Raw genomic sequence first — 24,093 nt, forward strand, 5'->3', positions numbered from 1 at the left:
AGGGGCGGGATGGACAGAGAGGGTTTCAGGTCTTTTTCCAGGGCTGAGGATGAGTTGTTTCTCTAAGCCACCAGAAGCTGTATCAAGCCCCCAAACTAAGGGGGCGACCTAGGCAGCCTTTCTTGAAGCGCCTGTGAGGCAGTTGACTGTGTGCATGCGCGAGCCTCGAGCCTCCTCTGTTTCCCGCCTTTTCCCAGGCTCGCGCCACTTCTTCCACCACCGCTGTCCCTACCAGCTACCCGGCACCTTGGGGCTAGTACACAGGCGCCGAGTATTCTCCTTGCCGCTTCCCCCATTCTCTCGGGAAGAGAAGGCAGAAAGAAAAAAATAAAATAAAAAAACAGCGAGAAACAGAGCAATAAAGAGAACTAGGAAGGGGGGGCCGGGGGGTGGAGAAAGCGGGGCTTCCTCCGTCAACGGCTTGCAGACAGAGCCACGCCTCCAGTGCTGGCGCCCCGCCCCGGCCTTGAATTGCCCGAGAACCGGGCACGCCCCCCTGCCCCCCAGGCGGAGGCTCAGCGGGGGCCCGCTGTCCCCTCCAGCGGGCGGGCCGGTTGGCGTTCTAGGGGATTCCTACGTGGGCAGGTGAGTGGGAGAACAAGACTGCGAACCAACATGTGATAAAAATCGAGGCTTCCATGCTAGGATGACCACCGTGGGCCTCCCCACTAGTCCTGCCTGAAGGACGCTTTTCACCGCCTCCAGGGCTGCATTTTTGTTGGTCGCTGGTCCCTAGGTGCGTATGAGGGGGCGGGGCCAGTCCTCAGGCTCCAGCGGTTGGGGGCGGGGCCCGGCGGTGGAGTGAGGCTCGGCTTGCTCAGGGGGTGGGACTCAGAGTGGAGCAAGCCCGTGATTGGGTGGCCTGGGGGCCCGGTGGTGTGTAAACAGGATTGGCCCTCGGGGCGGGGCATGGCGGCTGGAATTGTTCCCTGCACGGGGAACTGAGGGGAATTGATGGAATCCGCCGAGGGAGCCGGGCCCGCCGGGGCCACTGCGGCCCCGGCCTCCAAGAAGGAGAAAGAGGAATCCAAGAGCCGCAGCCGCCGGCGGTGGCGAAAAGTCAAGACCAAAGGTGAGCGTGCGGGGGTCCGCAACAGCCCGGAAGGAAGCTCGGACATCCTGGGGGGAACAGGGGACTAAGTGAACTGACCCACCGCCTCGAGAAGCAGGGGAGTCCGTGGATTGGCCCATGGCCGCCCTGCGGGGGCATACGGGTATGATGTGAGAGCGGAATATTCCCCCAGCCTAGACACCACGGGACGCCCCACTACTGTCCTGGGAGAGTCCAGAATGCGAGTCTTCTGGACCGGTGTTAGGGCTCTGGCTCCGTACTCGCTGTGTGAGCTTAAGCAACTCCTGCCCTCATCGTTTCCCACGTTCAAGCGCCGATTTTCTGGTCTCAGGCGCTCTTGAGAGGATAGTAAGGAAGAGGTTTATAAGCTGTTGCCCAATGAGGAAGTTTAGGGGTGAGTCAGAGAAAGGTAGGAGGAAGGGGTGCCCCAGAGTGGGGAATGCCAGGTGACCATTACAGCTCAAAACCGACCTGTGCTCCTGTCCTTCATTCAGTCCATTCATCCATTTCCTGACAGTCCACCTGCTTCAGCCCCATTCTCCTGGGGCCTGACTTCCTGACCCTCACTCCTTATAGGACTAGGGGTTCCTGGGTTGGCTTTCATCTGCCACGCTCTCAAGAGGACTGTCACATTATTTACTGCTGAAAGACTGACAGTCCACTGGAGATGCTGCAAGCCTCAGGCAGGGGCTGGCATTAAGCCCTTGCTCAGTTAGGACCTGTGGGAAGTTCTTGCAGCAGAAAAGAAACTGACATAGCCCCTAAGCCACAGCGCTCCCAAACTCATTGTTCTGCCTGCCATAGGCTACATTGTGCATCCCTGTCAAGGATAGAATTGAAATTGGCTCTGATGCACATGCAGGCTCAAATCAGCTCAGACTGGTGCCGGACTGCATTCACTCTCACATAGCAAGACAGCATCACAGTCAGGACAGAGTGCCCAGGGGCAGTGTGACCATGGTTAAGTACATGGGCATTGGAGACCTGGTTCCTCAGGCTGTGGACAACAAGCTCCCTCCTCTGCCTCAACTTTTTGAGCTATAAAATGGACATAATAAGAGTGCCTGATTCGTAGAGCTATTGGGAGGTTTGAATGAATGCAGTGTGTTCGGCACTGGCACACAGCAAGCGCCCAGGAGTGGAGGTCACCCCTCATTAGACAGCAAGCTCCCTAAGAGTAGAGCTGCATCTTCCTTGTCTACCCCACATTTCCAGAGCCTGCTATGTCAGGCACATAGGCACTCAAATATTTGCTGAATTAATAAGTAAAGGAATGCATGGACTGTAACACTGAGACAATAATAACATACTGCACTTAGTACTGTCATGAGGAGTCAGGCTCCTCTTGGGCAGGACTTCCTGCAGTAGGGCTGAGCCAGTCCTCACAAATCCATGGGCCCACCCACTCACAAAAGCTCATTCCCCCAAGCTCTGAGATTTGTCTCATTTGCCCTGGTGCCAGGTCTCAGTTGGGTGAATCAGACCCCACCCCTGCTCCAAGGGCATCCAGGCTTTCTGGTGCAGTAATTGTCATCAATTTGATCTTGCCAGTAACCCAATGACGATAGTGTCATCATAATCACCTTATTTCCCAAATGATGACACTGAGGCCCTGAGGGAGCAAGGTCACCTGGGCTTCCTTACTGGCCAGTGAAGGCAGAGAGATGGCCGCCCCCAGCCTCCTGAGGGAAGGGAGTGTGTGAGCTCAAAACTGCTCTGTGCACAAATTGGTTTAGCAGACATTCAGTGAACACTTATTTATGCCAGGCCTGGGCTCTTGGTGATGAGGACAGACTCCCATTGGAGCTATAGGTGCAGGCAGACATTAATCAAATAATCCCACAAACCAGAAATAATTATAAACTGTAATAAATACAAGCGGGAAATCCCTGAGAAAATGTAAAAAGGAGGCTTCCCTAGGAGATGACATTGGCCCCAAGGATGAGCAAGTGTTGACTGCTGGGCAAGGGGGGCAGGAAGAGCTGAGGGGACAGAATGGGCAGAGACCTTGAGGCCCATTACAGCACAGAGGGATTTCAGCAAGGCAGGAGAGGAAGAGAGAAGGCTGGGCGGGCAGGGGCCCAGATGGTCTCTGGTATAGGAGGGCATGTCTAGGATGTGGGGCTTTATCCTGAGAGCAAGGATGGTGCTGTCAAAAGGTTGGGAGTGTGACCATATTTATGTTTTAGAAAGATCCTCTGGCTGCTCTGTGGAACAGAGACTGAAAGGGACAAAATCAGAGACACAAAGAGTTCTTGGTTTCTGGGGAGACATGCTTATGTCACATACACACACATACCAAGATTAGCACAAATATCAATATATACATTTATGTTCATACAAACACATGCCCGCACAACCTCACAGGCCGAGAAAAACAGAGGCAGATACACTCACAGGCTGAGAAGCACACACACAGACCATGACACATGCATAAAAACATACTTTCAGAAATATCAAGAAACAGAAAAATATACAGATTAAGAAAAAATGTCAACACACCCACCCACAAACACAGGGTGGGACAAACACTGGCCATGACCTAAACCTATGTATGTACATACATGCATGTGAACCTCAGAAATGCTCACACCTGACAACCCAGAAAGCACACAGTTCAGACATGACAGAGAGAAGGAGCAACACTCAGAGATGCCAACCTTGTGTGACCCTGGGCAGCATGTCACCTCTCTGGGTCTGTTTTCTCATCTGCCAATAAAGGTAATAATAGTCCTTACCTCACGCACCCTGGGGAGGATGAAATGAGGACTTACTTCACATAAAGAGATCAGTGCCTGGCACACTACAGTCGGCCCATAGAGCACTGTTTGCTGTCTCATGGGAACACTCAGGGAACTGGCTGCACTGGCTGACCCCCTATTGCACCTGTACCCAGGCATCTCCCCTTCAGAAGCCCTTACTCCTCCCAGGCCCCAGACCTCACCCTTTCTCCATCCTCCCCGAACTTCCTTCCCCATTGTCCTGCTCAGTCCCCAGGGGCCAAACTCTAGACCTGAATCAGATTCCCAGTGGCTCTGTAGGGCAAAGGGCTGGTGCCCAGACCGCAGGACCCCTCAGCCCTACCTCTGCCCCAGTCCTCGCCCGTGGCCCTGGTGGGCCTACCCCTGCCCCAGTGCCCTCTGCCTGGGATTTTTGACAAATTTCTGGCAATCTCAATATCCCTTCCTGCCAATTCCACCCAGCCAAGCCCCCCGGGAGCCACCTAGACCAGGGCGAAGGGCAAGGCCCTTGGAGTCACAAGGGCCTGGGATCCAGCCTCTTCCCCACTGCTTTGTGCAAGTCATTTGTTCTATCCAGGTCGCCTCTGTCCTTGTCTTCAATAAAGAGCCCTACCACATAGACGGGAAGTAAATAACAATGGCTTTATAAAGTCGGAAACCACAGTCTGTTAGGCAATAAATATCACATGCTGGCTGTGTGCCAGGCACTGTGCAAGGAGTTCGGGTACAGCAATAGAGCAGATGAAGTCCCTGTCATCAGGGAGCCTATAAACTAGTGAGGGAGACAAAGAGCAAAGACGTAAATAATCAGTTGTACAGTACGTTAGACAGCACTCTGTGCCACAGAGAAAAATGACCCAGTACACACCTTGGTGAGGCCACATGAGAACCACCAAGCAGACAGCTGTAGAAGAGGGCGCCCAGGGGACAGGCAGAATGACCAAGTGCAGTTTCCAGATGAGGAAACCAGGCTCATCCAGGATCACCTGGTGAGTGGCTTGGGCCAATGTTCCATTGTCACAGCCACCATACTTAGAGCTACCTCCAGAGGCCTCTGTCCATCTTCTTGTCTGCCCTGGGGAGGGGTGGTCCTTTCCCAAGCTCCCATCCATTTCCTTCTCCCCCTCACTATGACTCTTTGAGCATTCTTTCCTTCCTTCAAATATTTGCTGAGTATCTATTATGTGCTAGGCCCCATGATGGACCTGCCTTCATGAGGATGGCATTTAAGGGGGAGAAACAGGAGGATTCACCCCCGGCCAAGCAAATGACGTGGAGGCCTCAGGGCCTTTGACTTGCACGGGCCCCTTCCATGGCCCTGCACCTAATTTTGTATTTGTGATTTTATATTCTTTTTCCTAAAAAGCCCTAAATCCACACATAAAAGCTTCATAGTTATAAGCTTCACAGCTCTGTGAAGCCTGGTTCTGCCCCCGACGGGAGACAAATAATAAACATGAAAACAAGCAAATTATAATTACAAATGTGTAAAATTCTAGGAAGAATAACTTACGCATGAAGGCAGAAAATAGTACTGATGCACACCTCCCGTGGGGATGAGCAGCTAGAGACTGCTTCTTCAAGGAGGTGACAAGCTAGGGACTGAAGGGCAAGAAAGAGCTGGCCAGGCAAGAAGCATGTGGATTAACACAGACGAAGTATCTCTCAGCCCTGCTTTCCCCATGTGTGAGGTGAAGTGGACAGTCACAGCAGGATGGGATGTGAAGGGCAGGTGGCGGGTACAGGGTGCCCAGTGTGGGAACACCACACAGCAGGGCCTGTAGCTCAGGCCCCTAGCTGAGCTTGGCACTGCCCTTAATCTGCTTTTGCCCTCCCAGGAGGGACAGGCAGGGCTGGCTACCCTCTCTCTTTCCCTAACAGCTGGGGCTGGCTGTGCCAGGACCGGCCTCAGGGGTGGGGAGGGCTGGGTAGAGGGAGCTGAGATCACAGGGCCTTTGCTCCCTGAATCCATCCTAGAGAGAGGGAGGGCAGCCCAGCTGGGTGAGAGGGGACAGTATGTTCAGAACTGGGACTAAGACTCCTGGGTCTAAAGGGGCTGGGGGCCTGGACTCCTGGGTCTGAGGGAAGAGGGAGCTGGGGGTCTGGGGTTCTAAAGCAGAATTGAACTGGGGCTGGGAACAGGCAGGGGGGCAGGGAATTGGGCTCCTGCTCTGTTTACAGCACGTGGTTCTCACTGTCCCTTGTGGGTGGGAGGGAGGTGGATCAGTGGCCACACCCTGGGCAGACTAGGCCCCTCCCCGGGTTTATCACCCCAGGCTGCTACTGGCACAAGCCACAGTCACACAGTGCAGCAGTCCTGGCTGAGGGAAAACTCCGAAGAGGCCTGGAGGGGTAAGTGCACAGCCAGCTGAGAGACAGGAGTGGCCCTGAGAGACAGGAATGGCCACTGCCAAACCCCAGGGCCTGGAAGGGAAAGGATACACCTTCTTCTGGGGGAGCAGGGGACCATCAACCCAGGAGCCTGACAAGGTGCTGAGTGTGCTGCAGGAGGGAAGAGTTTCTTGAACAGAGGGCATCCCCACCAAGGGGGACCCTCAAGTATGGGGACTCATTTCTGAGGGTCAGAGCCAGAGGCTCAGCCTCCAGAGCCCCTGGGCAGAGACAAGGCTCTGGACTTGGGTTTGAATTCTGCTCTGCTGCTTTTAAGGCAGCCTTCGGCTCCTTACTTAACACCTCTGTACCTCAGTTTCTTCTTCTGTATAATGGGATGCTACCACTAATAGCTGAAGCGTGAACCTAGGCAGTCTGGGTCTCAGAGAATTATCAAGGACAAATGAACAAACGCACAGAAAGCTCCTAGCATGGTCTGGCACAGAGTGAGCTCAAGGTCAATGGCAGCAATGATTATGAATGAGTACTGCTGTTCCAGGCAGGGGAGCAGAGCTGGCCCCTGTGATCTAAGCCGAGTGGACAAGCCCGAAGGCCAGGAGACCCAGCTGGGAGAGGAGTGAGACAGTTGTGCGACCGCACAGAGGAACAGGGTGGGAGCTATAATTTGGAGGATGTTCCACAGCCAGAGTTTGAGGTGCCAGGAAGGGGCAAGAGTGACTCTTCAGTTTGAAGTAAGGATAGAGTGATGAACTCCTGGGTTCAGGAAGAGAATTGGGCTTGGGACCAGGATCCTGGGATACCACCACGTGGGTGGGAATGGTGGGCTAAGGGATGAACTCTCCCAAATATTGGTGGAGGGGAAGGGCCTGTGGGTGATGCCTGGGGCCTGAGAAGGAGGTGGGTTGGAGGCCTGAACTCCTGGGTCCTGAGAGGGGACCAATTGGAATCCAGACTCCCCAGAACCTAGAAGGAGTCCTGGGCCCAGGACAGTAAAAGGACTCAGGTCCTTGAAAGAAAAAGGGGTAGGAAGACTCTTGGGTACAGGAGATGCTAGAGTGAGGGAACCAATAGGGGAGAGCAAGGGACACCTGTGAAGAATGGGCTGAGGGTTTGAACTCCGGCCTCCTGAGCAGGAAGAAAAGATCTGGCTACCTGAACTCATGAGTCCTAAGGAAGGAAGGGGATGAGGCCCTAGACTCCACTATTGGGTCTAAAGGAGGAGGCTAGGTTCTGAAGCCTCAGTCTGAGGGAGGAAGGGGATAGAGACCAGGGCCCCAGATAAGCAAGGGATGATCCAGCCCTGCTTAATGAACCTCTCCACCTGCTTGCAGCCTCGCGGCTCATGCACAGCATGGACTTACGCACGATGACACAGTCGCTGGTGACTCTGGCAGAGGACAACATGGCCTTCTTCTCGAGCCAGGGCCCTGGGGACACAGCACGGCGGCTGTCAGCCGTCTTTGCCGGTGTTCGGGAGCAGGCACTGGGGCTGGAGCCAGCCCTGGGCAGCCTGCTGGGCGTGGCGCACCTCTTTGACCTGGATGCAGAGACGCCGGCCAATGGGTACCGCAGCCTGGTGCACACAGCCCGCTGCTGCCTGGCACACCTGCTGCACAAATCACGCTACGTGGCCTCCAACCGCCGCAGCATCTTCTTCCGCACCAGCCACAACCTGGCTGAACTCGAGGCCTACCTGGCCGCCCTCACCCAGCTCCGTGCCCTGGCCTACTATGCCCAGCGCCTGCTGGCCACCAGCCGGCCAGGGGGGCTCTTCTTCGACGGTGACGAGGAGCTCACCACTGACTTCCTGCGCGAGTATGTCACTCTGCACAAGGGCTGTTTCTATGGCCGCTGCCTGGGCTTTCAGGTGAGCCTCTGCCCTGCCCTGGGCCCACAGTGAAGGCGACCACTGACCCCTAACCTGACCCCATTGTGTAGCAGAATAACCACAAGGGTCATGGATTCAGAAAACCGCAGATACAGAAAGGGAAAGCTGTCTGGGGCTCAGAAAGAGCTGCACAGGGATCTCAAACATGTGATCCCCAGACTGGGTCCCCCATGGAGCAAGAAATCTTTAATTTGCATAGCTTTTTACACCAGGCTCCCCTCTGTTCTCTGTAGCCCTATACTCAGGAGTCCATTCACTCTTCTATGTTACCTGTCTGGCCCCGGGAGGACAGTCAGTATTGTTCTCAAAGGTCCATTTAGTCAACTGCACTGAAGGCCTGGGGGGGAGGAGGGAGAGCTCAAGCCCCATTTTAATGGTTCCAGAGAACGGGGTCCCTGGGGCTGCTCAGCTGGACCCAGGTCTGCCTGGGCTTTTGGCCTCACCTAAGGAACTGCAGAATCAGGCTGTTCAGGATGAGGGGAAGGCCAAGGAGCAGATCCAAGTTGGTGACAGTGAGGAAGACCTGGTCTCCCTGAACTAGGACCCTGACTCCTGCCCACTGCAGGCCTTCTACCCTCTGCTCACCCCAAATCACCCTCAAGGAGACACAGTTCATCTCAGCCCAAGAGAGAGGCAGCCAGAAGCCTTCAAATTCATAGGAAAATAGTTTGGAGACTCAGAATTGGGTGGCTCTTGGGGCACCAGGCTCAGAACAGACCCTGTCTGGGGTTAGTACCAGATCCCCTAGTCCCTAGCCACATCAGGGAACCCCACCAGGAGTATCTGGAGTTGTTCGACCCTGTAGCCCCCTTCAGACCCTCTCAGGGCCTCCCCACCACCTCAGTCATAGCTGATCTGGGCAGTCTCAGCCTCCATCCCACGCCACCGTTCCTCCATTTCCCTGCAGGGCGGCGTGTCTTCAGTGACCCTGCTTGGGTGTTCCTGGGAACTTCCCCTCACCTAAAATGAAACCACAAATAATGGTCAGCTCAGCTGGGCCAGCCAGCTCCTCCCTGTGTCCTGGCTGTGACCTTCAAGTCACGGGAGAGAGACCCTGGGGCCACCTGAGCCAGCATCCAGCCACAATGGCCAGGCACCCCTGTGCTCTCTGGCCCACTGGGACCCTGGCCAGGGGGAGGGCCCAGCTGTGCTGTGTTGCAGGACAACGCTTCCCTGTAAAATGTCAGCCCCAGGAGAGCAGAGGTCTCTTATCTGGGTCTGGCTCAGCCCCTGCTCCAGCCCAGTGCCTAGCACACAGGCGGGCCTAGGCCAGTATTTGCCAAATGAAGAGAAGAACCCTGCTGACCCCATGGCCACCTCCTGTGGCTTTTTCTCTGATCTTGTCTCCCCATCATCTGTCTTTCCTGAGCTGCCTGGCTCCTCTCTCAGATGCCGTCTCCCTGTTTGGCTGTGTTTTTGCCTCAAGATCTCTGGCCCTGTTTGACCATCTCCCATCTGTCTTCCTGTTGACCTGTAACTGGTCCCCATTGCTATCCTCACCTCATCTCTGTTCCTTCCTGACTTTCAGGAAATCCCTGCATCATCTTACTCCCAGCTCAAAATCCTCCAGTGGCTCCACCTCACATCTGGAATAAATCTAAATTCCTCAGGCCCTATGTGAGCCCACTTTGCTTTTCTTACCTCACCCCTGCTTCCCCTCCCCTTCCCCCTGCTCCAGCCACATTGGCCCCAGGTTTCCTTATCCACAGCAAGGCCCATCTCATAGCTCTGGACCTGCTTGCCCTCTGCAAGGAGCAGCCTTCCCTCACTTCATCTGGGTCCCTCAGGCCCCCTCCTGGAGACCATCTAAGTAGCCTGATCCCTAGTCATTCTGTGTCCCCTCCACCAACTGTCTTTTCAAAGCATTGGTCATTACTTGACATTATGCAACATGTGCTAAGAGCAATGCCTGGCACACAGATGCAGCTCAGTAATGTTTGCCGAATGATGATAGCTGCCCCTCACTCTTGCATGCCCCTGGTCCCTCTCCTGGGTCATGAGTGACAGAGACGCATCCCTCCACAGTTCACACCCGCCATCAGGCCATTCCTGCAGACCATCTCCATCGGGCTGGTGTCCTTTGGGGAGCACTACAAACGCAACGAATCCGGCCTCGGTGAGTCCCAGCCAGCCGGGCCCTGCCTGCACCACCTCTGCCCTCCTATCCCTCCTGCCCATCCCTGCCCCCACAGCCTGACCTGCCTGGGCTCCCTGACACCCTCCCAACCCCCAGGTGTGACTGCCAGCTCCCTCTTCACCGGTGGCCGCTTTGCCATCGACCCAGAGCTGCGTGGGGCCGAGTTTGAGCGGATCATTCAGAACCTGGACGTGCACTTCTGGAAAGCCTTTTGGAATATCACTGAGATCGAGGTGCTATCGGTGAGCATGGGGTGTGATGAGGGCCCTAATCTGTTACAAGATGGGGATACTGAGGCCCAGAGACCCATCCCAGGCCACATCAGGCCTCCCCAGGGCTCCAGACCCAAGGATGGCCCATATGGGAATTACTAGGGGCTCAATCTGTCCCTCCCCAGCGCCCCTTCTCTTCCTTCCCACCAGTCTCTAGCGAACATGGCGTCAGCCACCGTGAAGGTAAGCCGCCTGCTCAGCCTGCCACCAGAGGCCTTTGAAATGCCACTGACTGCTGACCCCAAACTGACGGTCACCATCTCACCCCCCTCGGCCCACACGGGCCCTGGGCCGGTCCTCGTCAGGCTCATCTCCTATGACCTGCGTGAAGGACAGGTAGGGCCCCTGCCTCAGCCAAGAACAGGTACAGAGCAAGGGGCATGGGCAGCTCCCTCCGCAGTACCCACCTTCACCCAGATGCCCTCCCACCTTCCCTCCATGCCCTCCCCAACTCACGGCACACACCTGCTCCCCTCCAGTATCTGAGCACATATCCTTTGTGGGGGGGAGGCTCAGGCAGGCTGCCCCAGCTTCACCCACCTTCTCCCTCACCCCCAGGACAGTGAGGAGCTCAGCAGCCTGATGAAGTCTGAGGGTCCGCGTAGCCTGGAGCTTCGGCCACGCCCCCAGCAGGCACCCCGCTCTCCGTCCCTGGTCGTGCACATCCATGGCGGTGGATTTGTGGCCCAGACGTCCAAGTCCCACGAGCCCTACCTCAAGACCTGGGCCCAGGAGCTGGGCGTCCCCATCCTCTCCATCGACTACTCCCTGGCCCCAGAGGCCCCCTTCCCCCGCGCACTGGAGGAGTGCTTCTACGCCTACTGCTGGGCCATCAAGCACTGTGCCCTCCTCGGTGAGCCAGCCCTCACTGCCAGCCTCTCGGTTCCTGCCCCAGCTTGCTTCGGCCCCCAGCCCACATCTCAGAGGAGCAAGTCATCTTGTTTCTCAAGCCTCAGTCTTCACCCCCTGCCTCCCCTTCCATCTCCTACCACCCAGCCCGCTGCCGCCTGGCTTCCCCACCGCCACTCCTTCATCTCTGCCTCAGCACGCTCTCCCTGTTGCCCCACTGCTCACCCAACCTCCCGCCTCCCACTCCCCAGCCCTCACACTCGGTCCTGCCCCTCTCCCCTGTAGTCTCCTCTGTCCTTTTCTTTCCTCCTCCTGTTTCAGCTCCTTCCACTTCCAACATCTTGGGAGGCAGAGCAGGATAGAACTGTGCCCTGTGCCACAGGGCCGTGGCCCCTTGTCAGCCCGAACCCCTGGCTTCCATTTCCTGGCCTCGGATGCCCCTCCCTCGCCCAGCACTCCCACCCATCCTCCTTGCTTCCCCTTCCCAGGCTTCCCCAGAGCGTCCTGATCTCCAGGCCTCTCCATGTCTTGAGTTGGCCTGATTCTCTGGTCACTGTTCTTCAAATGGGTCCAAATCCTTGCCTCAGTTGACCTATCTCTAAACTTGCAGTTGGCTAGACCTTGGGGTTGGGGCCTGCACACCCCAACTCTGAGAGCCCAGGGTTCCTGGCCCAGAGCTTGAGTTCTTCCCTGCCAGGCGTGACCAAGCCCCCCTCCAAAACAGGCTCAACCGGTGAGCGGATATGCCTCGCAGGGGACAGCGCAGGTGGGAACCTCTGCTTCACCGTCTCCCTTCGCGCAGCAGCCTACGGGGTGCGGGTGCCAGACGGCATCATGGCAGCCTACCCGGCCACAATGCTGCAATCCACCGCCTCGCCCTCTCGCCTTCTGAGCCTCATGGACCCCCTGCTGCCCCTCAGCGTGCTTTCCAAGTGTGTCAGTGCCTATGCTGGTAAGGCCTACACCCTCAGAGCGGGGACTTGGGGGGGCCAGGATGCCTGGGGCCCACAGGGACAGGGGCTAGAGCTCAGTGTCCTGGGTCTGAAGTAGAGGGGCTAAGGCGAGAAAACGAAGTCTCCTACTGAAGCAATCAGGTATTCCTGGGTCCTTGGGGGCATAATGCCTGAAGCTCTGGGTGTTAAGACAGGGCCTAAAAGAGAAGAAACCAACCCAGCCCCCCACCCACACTCCACAGGTGGGGAGACAGAGGACCACTCCGACTCGGACCAGAAGGCACTGGGCATGATGGGGCTGGTTCGGCGGGACACAGCCCTTCTCCTCCGGGACCTCCGCCTAGGAGCCTCCTCATGGCTCAACTCCTTCCTGGAGCTGAACAAGCACAAGTCCCACCCGAACTTAGCGCCCGTGGCAGGTGAGTGGAGCCCTCCCCACACACCCATCCAGGATGCCCAGGAGGGGCAGCCTGGTACACCGCAAGTGCTGAGGGAGGAAAAGGGCTGTGTCCTGAGGCACTCAGGGAAGCAGATGTCACCGGATCCCTGGTTCTGCCCCATACTGAATCCTGTTCCCTGCCACAAAGCCTTGATTTTCTACTACAGTCCACATCCTGGAAATTCAAGGAATTATGGTCCCCCCAGGTCATCTCAGTCCCAGGAACTATAGGATTTAACTTTCCAAAGAACCTTTTCCAGAAAGGCACCCTGGTAAGTGACTCAGAAGGCCTGCCTCAGGTGGGAGTCCAGCCCTCTTAGATTCTTTCCAGACTTTTTTTAAAAAATTAATTGATTTTAGAGAGAGAAGCATAAATTGGTTGTTCCACTTATTTATGCATTCATTGATTAATTCTTGTATGTCCCATGACTAGGGATTGAACCTGCAACCTTGGTGTATCGGGACAGTGCTCTAACCAACTGAGCTACCCTGCCAGGGCTCCAGACATTTAAGAGGCAGGTGGGGGTAATATCCCTGCTGCAAGAGCTAACCTGTGAGGCAGGAGCGAGATCAGCAAACTAGATGAACCTTGAGAAGTGGAGAAGATTTTCAGCCTTAGGTGGGTGGCTGGACCCTCAGGCAGCCAAAAACCACTTCCATCCAGGGATCTATTTTTTCCCACTTTTCTTTAACATTTTAAAGATATTAAACCACAACCAACTCAACTTATTTTCTATCTCTTGCAAATCAACAGTATTTTCTGAGTAATAGAAATTGCATGTTCAAAAGTATATGAATATTCAAAAAATCATTCCAATTCGTTTTTATTTTATAAAAGTTTTTAATTTGGGGGTAGTCAAACAGATACAAATATACACACAAAAACAAAAGGGATTTGAATTTTAGGCACGTGGACCATTGAGCACTGGGGTTTTCCTTACAGGATAGAGGTAACGGGTGCAGTCCCTAGAGCCCCTGCACACACAGCCAAGCTGTCTAGCTCCCTACCTGACTAAGTACTTGCTGGGTGACGTGAGCAAGTGATGGTATCTGTGAGCCTTGCTTTGCTCATCTCTGAAATGGGTACAGTAAGAGTACCGCCTTACAAGGACTGCATGCACCCATTCATGCCAAGCACCCAACACAACACCTGGCACACAGTAGGTACTCTTAGAGGATGCCAGCACCCCTGACTGGCTGTACCCTGTGACTAGTCAACAGTTCTGTTCCAGTGACCCCTGGCTTACAGAGCACTTATGCAATTACATATCTTGCATTTGCCTTCATGGATTTATAAAGACAAATGAAAAAAAAAAAAAAAAAGGATCTTGGCTCTAGTGGTAAATAGCATGGGTCTGATAAAATTAATGGAGCCGGGGCAAAGGTGGGCACCGCGTGTGGGCCAGAGCACATTTGTAGCATCAGGTGTGTACTTGTTTGCCTGGTCGCTCAAAGGGAAAGGATAAAACTGAAGAATACAAAGCCCATTTGGGGAATAGATCTATGTGGCTACAGGTGTGGGATCCCTGGGAATCTAATATACTCCCAAGATTCTGGCTCCCTTTTTAGTCTCCTTTCAAGCCATGTGGGCCTGCTCCTTACTCCACTTTGATCCTCATCCTCTGTGTCAAATAGCTGTAAAAAGATGGCTGGGTCTTATGCTGGGCCAGGAGGCTGCAGGAATTGGGTACCAGGCTGGTAATAAAACAGTAGGACCTAATCCAATCTTATCCCTCTGAATCCTCAGCACCTCCTATGAGGTACGGACTCTTTTTATCCTCTTTGTGTAAAGGAGGAAACTGAGACTCCAGAGGGAAAGTGACCTGCCCTTAACCTTCCCAGTCACCACACACACACACACACACACACACGCACACGCACGCCCCCCTCCACTAGAACACAGCTCCACCTCCAGGACCACATGACTCCTTCTGCCTGGGCCCCTGGAGCTGCCACGCGGCCCCAGGGAGGTGTCTGGGAGGAACACTCTAGGTCTCCCCAGCCCTCGGATGCAGCTCCTCCTCCAGGGCCTATGACCTTCCCTGCCAGCCACCCACACACCCACAACACAGCCAGGCTGACCTGCAGCCCCATCTAGCCCCTGACCCTGCTTCTCTCTCAGAGCCAATTCGGCGCAGCGTGTCGGAGGCAGCACTGGCCCAGCCTGAGGACCCACAGGGCACAGAGCCCCTCAAGGACCTGAAACTACACAGCCTGAGCCTTGGGGCCAGCTCTGAGACGTCAGGCACCCCTGAGCTGTCACTGTCGGCAGAGACACTTGGCCCCTCAACACCCTCAGACGTCAACTTCTTATTCCGGCCTGAGGATACACCAGAAGAGGTTGAGGCCCGAGATGAGCTGAGCACCCAGGACAGAGGACGGGGCATTGGTGCCACCTTCCCTCAGGGCTTCCACCCGAGGCGCTCCAGCCAAGGCCCCACACGGATGCCCCTCTACTCGTCACCCATCGCCAAGAACCCCTTCATGTCACCGCTGCTGGCACCTGAGAGCATGCTGCAGAGCCTGCCCCCTGTGCACATTGTGGTGAGTGCCAGACAAGGACCAGTGAGGTCAGGTGGGTGGCACGCAGGTGCACCTGGGGAAGAGAGCTCTGGGAAACGGGGAAAGGTGGGTAGCATGGCCCCCAAGGGAGAAGTGTGCCACCAGGAAGGAACGCCTGGCAATGGGAGAATGGTAGGGATGCAGGGCTGCCATTTTCTTTTGCAACCTTGTTCAACTCCCATGCAACCCTGGGGCAGACACAGGGCTTGGAGAGTCAGGGAAAGGGAAGCTGCAGGGGGTCCTGAGGAAGAAGCCAGACAGAAACCAGGGGCCCAGTTAGAACTCATTCTGCAACTCCCCAGCCCCCATGTCTCCCTCCTCTGTCTGCCCCTTTGTCCACGTGTTTTCCCCCACCCTTGGTTCATGCACCTCATCCCTGTGCCCCACCCCCACTGTCCTGCAGGCGTGCGCGCTGGACCCCATACTGGACGACTCGGTCATGTTCGCGCGGCGGCTGCGCAGCCTGGGCAAGCCCGTGACGCTGCGCGTGGTGGAGGACCTGCCGCACGGCTTCCTGAGCCTGGGCTCTCTGTGCCGGGAGACGCGCCAGGCGGCTGCGCTGTGTGTGGAGCGCATCCGCCAGATCCTCACTCTGCCTGGCCCCGCCGCGCCAGTCTGAGCCTCAGGTCCGAGCCAGGCCGTGCGCTACCTGGGCGTTGGGGGGAAGGGTGGCGACACTAAAGTCCTTCTTTTTCCATCTGCATCGGCCTCAAAGTGAATAGTGAATACGCTCCGGAAGGAGGGGAGAAGGGTGGGGACCCCAAAGGGCCCCTGGACACTCCCTACCTTGGCCATGGGAGGCAGCCGGTTGTGCCTTAAGCTGGGGATGACAAGGGGGAGGCCAGGAGGTGAGACCCTGGACTCGGGGGAGAGGGGGGAACGGGGCACACGCAGACCAGTGGACCTGAACTCCACCACTGCCTTTTGCAGCTACCGCAGCCGCAGGGGCGGGGCCTGATCCCACCTACAGGTCGGTCTTTGTAAATAAAAGTATTTAATTAGTTTGGCCTCTTGCAAATAGGGAAGGGGCGGTTCTTCCATCAGGGAACAGCATCGGACACAGCTGCTGGGAAAGAGGAACCTGGGACTGGAGAGCTTAAGGCTGGGGGCCCAACTTCAGGTCCTGGAGAAGGGGACTGTGGGCCTGGATTCCTCGGTGTGGAGGGACTGGACTCCCTAAAACACAGATCCACCTTCCCCACAGACGTAATCCAGGTAGAGCACCAGGGACTCTGGTTCTCAGCTACTCCCCTTTATCAATCCAACCGTGGCACCCACCAGAAGGAAACCCGAACCCCTTAGATAACTGGAGCAAGCTAACAGGACAGGAGAAGCAAACTGGTCACCCAAAATTCTGAAGGCCCCAGCTGTGCCCAGCTGTGACACTCAGTCCCTCTCCAAGACTCTGTTGTCACACCGTTTTATAGGCCTTGGGTTTGGAGCAGAAATGGTTTTGACCCAGGGTGTGACCTCACAGGACTCAGGATGTGAGATTGATGCAGACACAACCCACCTATAGTAGTCAGGAGGAGGTGACCCAAGCTTGACCTTAAAGGATGAGCTCAAGCCCTGGCTGGTGTGGCTCAGTGGACTGAGCACCGGCCTGCGAACCAAAGGGTCGCTGGTTTGATTCCCAGTCAGGGCCTGTGCCTGGGTTGCCAGCCGGGTCCCCAGTTGGGGGCGCATGAGAGGCAGCCACACATTGATGTTTCTCTTTCCCCCCTTCCATCCCCCCTCAAATCTTGAAAAAAATGATGAGCACAAGTTTGCTAAGCAGAAGAAACATGGAAGGTTGTTCCAGTGGACAGTGATCAAGGCCTCTGCATGGCCAGAAGGTCAGCTGCAAAATGGGGAGTGGCCTGAGGGACCTAGGGACCTGGCCTGGTCAATAGGAGCAAATCCTGAAGGACCTAGAGTGCAATTTGGACTATAACTGAAAGGCAGTGAGAGCCACAGAAAGGCTTTGAGCAAGGGTGGGACTGGCAGCCCTGAAGAGCCTGCTGGGACATTGAGAGACAGGCTGAAAAGGTGGCAAAGAAGAGGATGGAAGATAAGGCCTGAGCAGGGGCAGAGAGTAGGAAGAGGGTAGGAAGGGTAGGGAGTGGGCCCTGGTGTGGAACAGATCCTAGAGCTGTAACTTAGGTTGAATGAATAGGACTTAAGGGTAGAGCAGAGATGACAGGAGAGTAAGGGCACTACAGTGACACTCAGGTCTGGCCAGGGGAGTAGGTGGACAGTGAGGCTATCTCTACTAGGAGGAAGCTCAGGTGTGTGTGAGGGGGTTGGGAGGGTGCACATGGAAAGGTCAAAAGCTTTTAGTGAGACAGTCCAGGGGGACATCGAGGAGGCAGGAGAGTGGGCTGGGTGCTCACTTCTGACTGGAGCTAAAGGACCAAAACAAAACTTTCTAGGAAGAAGGGGACAGTGGAATGAGCAAAAGGCTAGGACAGACAGAGCCCTGAGGACCATGGCCCCCAGTAAGAGGGAGGCAGTGAAAGTTGAGCCCTGGAGGGTTCTAAGGAGTAGCTGGAGAGGGAAGATGATCAGGAAGGAAGGGAAGATGGCGCAAAGGGAATGAATGTCAGGCGAGAGTGAGTGGTCTATGTCAAATGAGAACCTAAATGTTATCCTCAGTCCTCGGCAATGAGTGGGTGGGTCCTCGGTGACCCTGTACAGGGCCGCTGCAGGGCCATAGGAGGTAGGCAGCCAGATGTGGAGGATTAAGCAGGGAGTGGAAGGTAAGGGATTGAGCTTGTGGGTATCACAAGTCTTTAACTGTAAAAGGGATGAAAGCTAATTCAAGGGAACTTGAGGCAGGCTTTCTGTGTGTGTTTAGAGAAGATGGAACATGTTTTATACTGCCAGGGAAGGAAGGGAGAGAGAGAGATGGAAGATGCAGAAGCACAAGAAAGCAGTTTCCTGAAGAGATGGGGAGAAGAGGACTCTCACCTCAGAGGCCCTCATTCACCTAACAAGTGACTTCTGAGTCAGGTCCTGTGATGAGGGAGGGAACCATAGCCCAGAACGCTCCCTGAAGGTCCAGACCCACTGGCCTGTATCACAGTTGCCCTTGTCCAGCTCATAAGACCCCTCATCTCTGCCCAACCTGCTCTTCTCTCCTGTCCCCATCTCAGGGATCGCTTCATCATCCCCCAGTCCCCCATGCCAGAGGGTTGGTTCTTGTCCTGGACACACCCTCACCCCATAGTCCATCAAGCCTGTTCTGCCTCCTGCCTTATCCCTTTGGCCTCTGGTCTAATCCACACTCCATCCTCTCCCACCTGAGTCCCCTGCCATATCCACCTTCTGGGCTACTGGCTTACATATTATTTGTTCTGACTCCAGCTCGGACCCAGTCCTCCAGTGCTCTAAACCCTTCCATGGCTTCCTAATACTTGCCCCTGGTCCTCAAAACCAAGTCCAAGCTCCTCAGTCTGGCCTCTGCCCACATCTTCATTCTCTTCTAGCCCGACTGGCCTTCTGCCGTGACACCTATAGACAGTAATACTCCTGGCATGCCTCCCGTCTTTGCTCATCATGAAATGCCCTCCCCACAGGCTCTCCTGCACCCTTGCTTGGCACCTCCTTCTCCACGCTCCAGCTCCAATGGCTCCTCCTCTGGAAACCCTTTCCTGACTCGCCAAGTCCCCCCCAAAAAAAGCCCTTCTGGACTCCCCTGCCTCTGCACATCCCTACCCATCAACTTGTGGGGCTATCCGCCCATCTGACCCAGGCCTGACTCATCCCGGCACACCGGAAGCTTCAGGAAGTGTTTAAGGAATGGGTGGGTGAAGGTGTGAATGAGTGAGTGTGAGGCGTTAGATGAGGAAATCAGTAAGTAAGGGAATTAAGGAGGGCAGGGCCGGTAGGGGCAGACAAGAGTCAGCTTTGGAGAGGAGGGATGAAATAGACGAATGAATATCTGAGTGTGCATTCCGGATTCAGTTTCTCCAACAAAGCAAAATGGGCCGTCGCCCGGCTAAGCTCCCCGCTCCGCCTTAAGCCTCACCACGCCCACCATTTCCCGTCCGAGCTCTGTCCAGAGGCCCAGCACCGGGCGTGCTGGAAAGGGCTTACCCGACCGGCCCAACAGAGCCTGTTCGCTCCCCAGCGGATTCCAGCTTCCGCGGAGCCACCAGGATGCCCACCTCCCAGGTGCCCGCCTATTGGCAGACTGGCGAGACGGGCGGAGACTGGCGTCTTCGAGAGCCTATCGCTCTCCGACTTAGGCCGGGGCCCCGCCTGCTAGGAAAAGAGCCGTGAGCGGTCCAGGCTCTTAGGAAGCAAAGTGTCTATTGGCTAAATGATACTGACTGACGTCACATGTAGTTTATTATAGCTAGACTCTGGAGAAGGAAAACCTGCCCCTGGAAAAACAGAACGTGCGAAGTAGAGCAGTCAATGGGGCTTCTGGCGGCACGTAGTTGGGCTGTTGCTGGCCTGACCTTCGGTCCTAAGGAAGGATGGGGACTTGGGAGTCCTGACTCCTTGGTCCTGAAGGAGGAGGCGAGGGAGGAAGGGACTGAGGACCCGTATGGGGAATAACTGGGGGCCCAGACTTACGGGTCTGAGGGAGGAGAAGGAGGCTGAGCGCTTGGACTCCTGGACCTTGAGGGAGGAGGGAACTGGGATCCTGAAAGGCTGGTGTCTAGGGACGGGGACTCCTGGGTCCCAAAAGTCGCTGGCCTGCCCAGGGATGACAGAATTGAAGTTCAGTATTTTATGTGGCTATTTGTGGCATTGGAGCTAGGCCTTGTCCCCAGGCAAGAGTTCTGGCTTCTAAGGTGGAGCTTGACTAGAGATGACGAGAAAGAAGCTTAGGAGAAGCTCTGGCCTCAATATACCCTTTCCTCATCCCTAAAAGGGAAGCCAGGGGCAGGGTGCTGTCTGCAAAAGGAACCCAAAGTGGGAGGAGCATAGATACCAAAGGAGAGATTAAAATATTGAAAATAATAGAGCACTCTTGTGTGGCATTTACTGTGGCCCAGGTTCTGTGCTAAGCATGTTACATAATCATCTCATGTCTTCCTCATAACATCTCTAAGAGATTGGATTATTATTATCATTATTATAATCCCCATTTTACAAGTGAGAAAATTGACACCCAAGGACAGAGAATCAAGATGTAAAGAGACAGGAGAGACACAAAACACAGATAGTGATGAACAAACAAAGATGTAAAAACAGACCCAGAGAGAGAATAAAAGATACACAAGGGGGAAAAGGAGAGGGACAAAAAGAAAAACAAAAACGGAGAGGGGCTGAGAGCCAGGACACTGAAGTGGGGGTTGTCCTGGGGGAAGGAACACCAAGGATGGGGACTCCCGGGTATTTCCTGACTCCCACATACCATGCTGTGGGTGTTTGGCCTGGTTGGGGTCAAAAATAATGATTAGAGAGAGCAAATGTGTCATTACGCTATTAGGAGATGATAAGAAAATGATTCATGGGGGTGCCCTGGGCCTGGGAGGAGCATTTCCCCCACAGCCTCTTTGATCTGGACAGATCAGACCTCAGGAAGGACTGGAGAGGGTCAGGGTCCTCTCTGGAATCAGATGAGCCACCCTGGGGCAGCAACGACATTGCTGGTGGGGTTCACTCTCTAGGTCTCTACTTTCCCCCGGACCTTGAACCAATGCCTGCCAGAGGTCCTGGCTCACTGCAGTGGCTCAGCCAAAGCTAATGGAGTGGATGGACAGACATCCACCTTGTCCTGTGCAGTTCTTCCTCTGTCCCCATTCTGCCATCTCTCGTGTTCCCATCATGTTTCATTTTTCAGCCTCTCCCTGGTCTCACCCATCTACTCCCACCTTCCCTTTCACCCTGGTGTTTCTCCCAAAGCAACTGGGCCCACCATCCCCATTAGGGTGAAACTGAGGCTCACTTTGGAAGGAGTCAACCTCCCAGGGCCACCTGTAGGACATGTAAAGGAGTAACTGAGAAAGGGATTCTCAAGGCCCCATATACAGACACATTCCCAGTACTTCAGAGTCAGAAAGGCAGGAACATACCAAACCTGTGCCCTTACAACATATACCCGAGGTGATCTTGCATTTACACCCACACAGTCAGAGAATCACACGCACAGTACATGCAATCACCACAAACATAGGCACACAATCAGAGAATCACTGCACTGACAACACAGCCAGAAATATCCTATTTCACATGCAAAACAGATACCCCCGTTATGCAGTTATATGCCCAGCCACTGATAAGCATTGAGCCAAAAATCCCTACTCGGACCATGAGCAAAGCCTTGGTTCCACTTACTATTGTATCCCCAGCAACCAGAACAGATCATCATCAGCAGCAGCAGAAGCAGCAGCAGCCAGGCACTTTACATGAATCAACTCACTTAATCCTCTAAACAATTCTATTCACAAAAACCCATTTTGCAGATGGAAAAGTTAAGGTCCAGGGAAGTTTAGTTACTTGCTCAAGGTTCCACAGCCAGTGAGAGGCCATCAGGATTTAAACTCAGGTTTTTCAGTCCATCACACAAAACTACCTCTCAATAAATAATTCCTGCCTTAATCCAGTCAGAATTGCGGAACCTTGACAGCTGAGACCACACCCAAACTCAGGCGCATAGTGGGTAGAATCACAAGAGGCCAAAAGTGACACACAAATAGGAAAGAACCCTTCACATGTCATACCCCAGGACACAGGAACACACAAAGTGACACACATCAAGACAATCCCCACACAGACACACAGGACCCAGAGAAGCACACACACACACACACACCAAAACCTAGACACAGGGACCCACCCAGAGCTCCCTGTTCTGTTCCCAGCCCCACTGGGCTGGCCCTCAAGGAAGCAGCAGGTTTAGGATGGAAAGGGGGGCCACCTCACTTGTCCGCTCAGCCCTACCGGTTCCACCAGGGTCATGATGGCACCACCCACCTTATGAAACCTATGTTGGGCAACTGGACCCAGAGCTGACCTGGACTCCTAGATTCTAGGGAGAAAGGGAGCCTGGATTCCTGGGTTCTGAGGGAGTAGGGACTAAGTGTCCCATTCATGGATTCTAGAGGAGAGGAGGAGGGGGATTGGGACCTAGACTCTCAGGTCCTAAGGAGGGAGGGCTGGGGGCTTGGAATCCTGGGGTCTGGGGAAAGAGGGTGCCAGGTACTTGGATTCCTCCATCTTTAAAGGTGTAGAGTTCCAGGTTTAATAAATAAAAATACAGGACACCTAGTTAAATTTAAATTTTAGGTGAATAACAAATACTTGTTTTAAGTATAGTAAGTATGTCCCATGCAATATTTGTGATATACTAAAAAAGTATTTGTTGTTAATCTCAAATTCAAATTTAACTGGGCGTCCTGTATTTTATCTGGCAGCCCTTCTGAGGGGGAGGAGGCCAGATGCCTGGAGACTCTGCCATGGTCACTCCTCAGCCCCCAGGCCTCTCTTCTTCCTGCCCTCGGCCCTCCTCCTCACCCCTAAGCAGGCCACCTCACAGCTTTCCCAGTCCCAGTTTCCTCATCTACATGAGTTGCTGTATCTAATTGCAGCCCCCAGGCTGTGTAAGAGTGGGGAGAGGAAACTGGAGGACAACTCAGCTTGTCATAGTGGGAGCCCTGGGGTCCTCAGACATGACTGACCCTGAGTCACCTGAACCTCATGGTCTGGACAGCTAGGGGAGGGGGCCCTGTGGCTGCCTGCACAGAGCAGGCCTGCAGATGGGGAGAGATGCCAAGATAGGACGCAGAGACCACAGGAGGAGGACGACAGACACATTGTTTGGGAAGAGAGAAACTCTGAGAAGGGGAGACAGAGAACCAAAGAAATCTGGAAACAGATTGGCAGGGACAAGGAGAGTCAGAGCTGGAGACAGAGATGCAGAGTTGGCAGGACAGGAACACTGGAAGAGAAATGGAGAGATGTCCCACAGACATTCAGGTTCCTGGACTGATTGATGGACATACACAGGCAAGATGCCGAGGGCTGCCCACAAGTCTGGGACAAGAACAGCAAGCCATCCGGGTGGTGCCAGGAAACCAAAGCTCGGGACCTGATGTGTTGAACCAGGGGGTAGGGGGAAAGCTGAGATCCCAAGCAAACAGGGTGATCCACCTGCCATCACCCCATATCCAATGGGGTGACGACACCACCTTCTCTACAGGTGACACCCCAATTTTCCAGTGCCTCCTACATTTTCAGGGTGACACATGAACTGGGAACCCCACCCGGCTCTAATGCTGCCTGCCTCACTGAGTCACTTCCAACCCCGCCAGGCCTGTTGAGGGGAGACATTGGTGGCTCAGGCATCCAAACCCCCTGCTCTTCCATTCCTCAGGAAGCCAGCAGGTCTGGAATCCCAGGACCCCTACCCCACTCAGGGAGGCAGCCTGGCCTAACCCAAGAATCTGAACCCCATCCCCCTCCTCCCTCAGACCAGGGCCCCAGTCCTCTGCTCTGTTAGGATCCAAGAAGCCCGGACCACAGCCACCTCCTTCAGGAACCAGGCTTCTCAGTTCCCAGTCTCCTCCCTTCCCAATTTAGAGGTGGGGTGAGGTGTGTTTATTTACTTTGGTTCCAGCATGAATCAGGGCCAAAACACACTGCCCCCCACCAAGTGCCTCGGGGCCCTGAATGTGAGGACAGTGCCCCCTCTCCCAGGGAAGTGGGGACCTCACTAAGGATGATGGGAAAAGCCCTCAAAGGGAGCCCACCCTGCCCCTCTCTCCCCCTCTCCCTGCCCTCTAAGTCCAGCGCTGGTCATTGCCTCCACCTACCTGCCCCTCCGCCTTCCTGTGTCTCTTCTCTGAATCTGTCTCCCCTTCTTGGTATTTCTCTCCAGATCTGTGTGCCCC

At 54.8% G+C, this 24,093-nt stretch overlaps 1 protein-coding gene and 1 long non-coding RNA gene across 3 annotated transcripts in view; one reads left to right on the forward strand and one right to left on the reverse strand.

Moving 5' to 3' along the window:
* The window catches only part of LOC149994730 (uncharacterized), a 118,757-nt gene extending 99,353 nt beyond the window's left edge, over positions 1 to 19,404 (reverse strand). Inside the window, exon 1 of the long non-coding RNA XR_016507905.1 lies at positions 19,343 to 19,404. This is a non-coding gene — a long non-coding RNA (uncharacterized LOC149994730). The remainder of the gene's footprint in view (positions 1 to 19,342) is intronic.
* Positions 867 to 15,966, forward strand: LIPE (lipase E, hormone sensitive type). 2 transcript variants are annotated; one of them, XM_090261416.1, is made up of 10 exons: positions 867 to 1,072; positions 7,497 to 8,032; positions 10,079 to 10,169; positions 10,287 to 10,432; positions 10,613 to 10,798; positions 11,021 to 11,315; positions 12,036 to 12,263; positions 12,507 to 12,683; positions 14,826 to 15,247; positions 15,669 to 15,966. In XM_090261416.1, the coding sequence occupies exons 1-10, from the start codon at positions 955 to 957 to the stop codon at positions 15,882 to 15,884; spliced, it is 2,415 nt and encodes an 804-aa protein (XP_090117542.1). In that variant the 5' UTR covers positions 867 to 954; the 3' UTR covers positions 15,885 to 15,966. The 2 variants fall into 2 exon arrangements, with proteins under 2 accessions (XP_090117542.1, XP_090117543.1); XM_090261417.1 differs by lacking the exon at positions 867 to 1,072 and adding an exon at positions 6,107 to 6,165.
* Positions 19,405 to 24,093: the final 4,689 nt, after the last annotated feature.

This window comes from Furipterus horrens, unplaced genomic scaffold (genome assembly GCF_987537825.1).
Source record: "Furipterus horrens unplaced genomic scaffold, mFurHor1.1.pri manual_scaffold_13, whole genome shotgun sequence".
In the NCBI taxonomy this organism is placed as follows: domain Eukaryota; kingdom Metazoa; phylum Chordata; class Mammalia; order Chiroptera; family Furipteridae; genus Furipterus; species Furipterus horrens.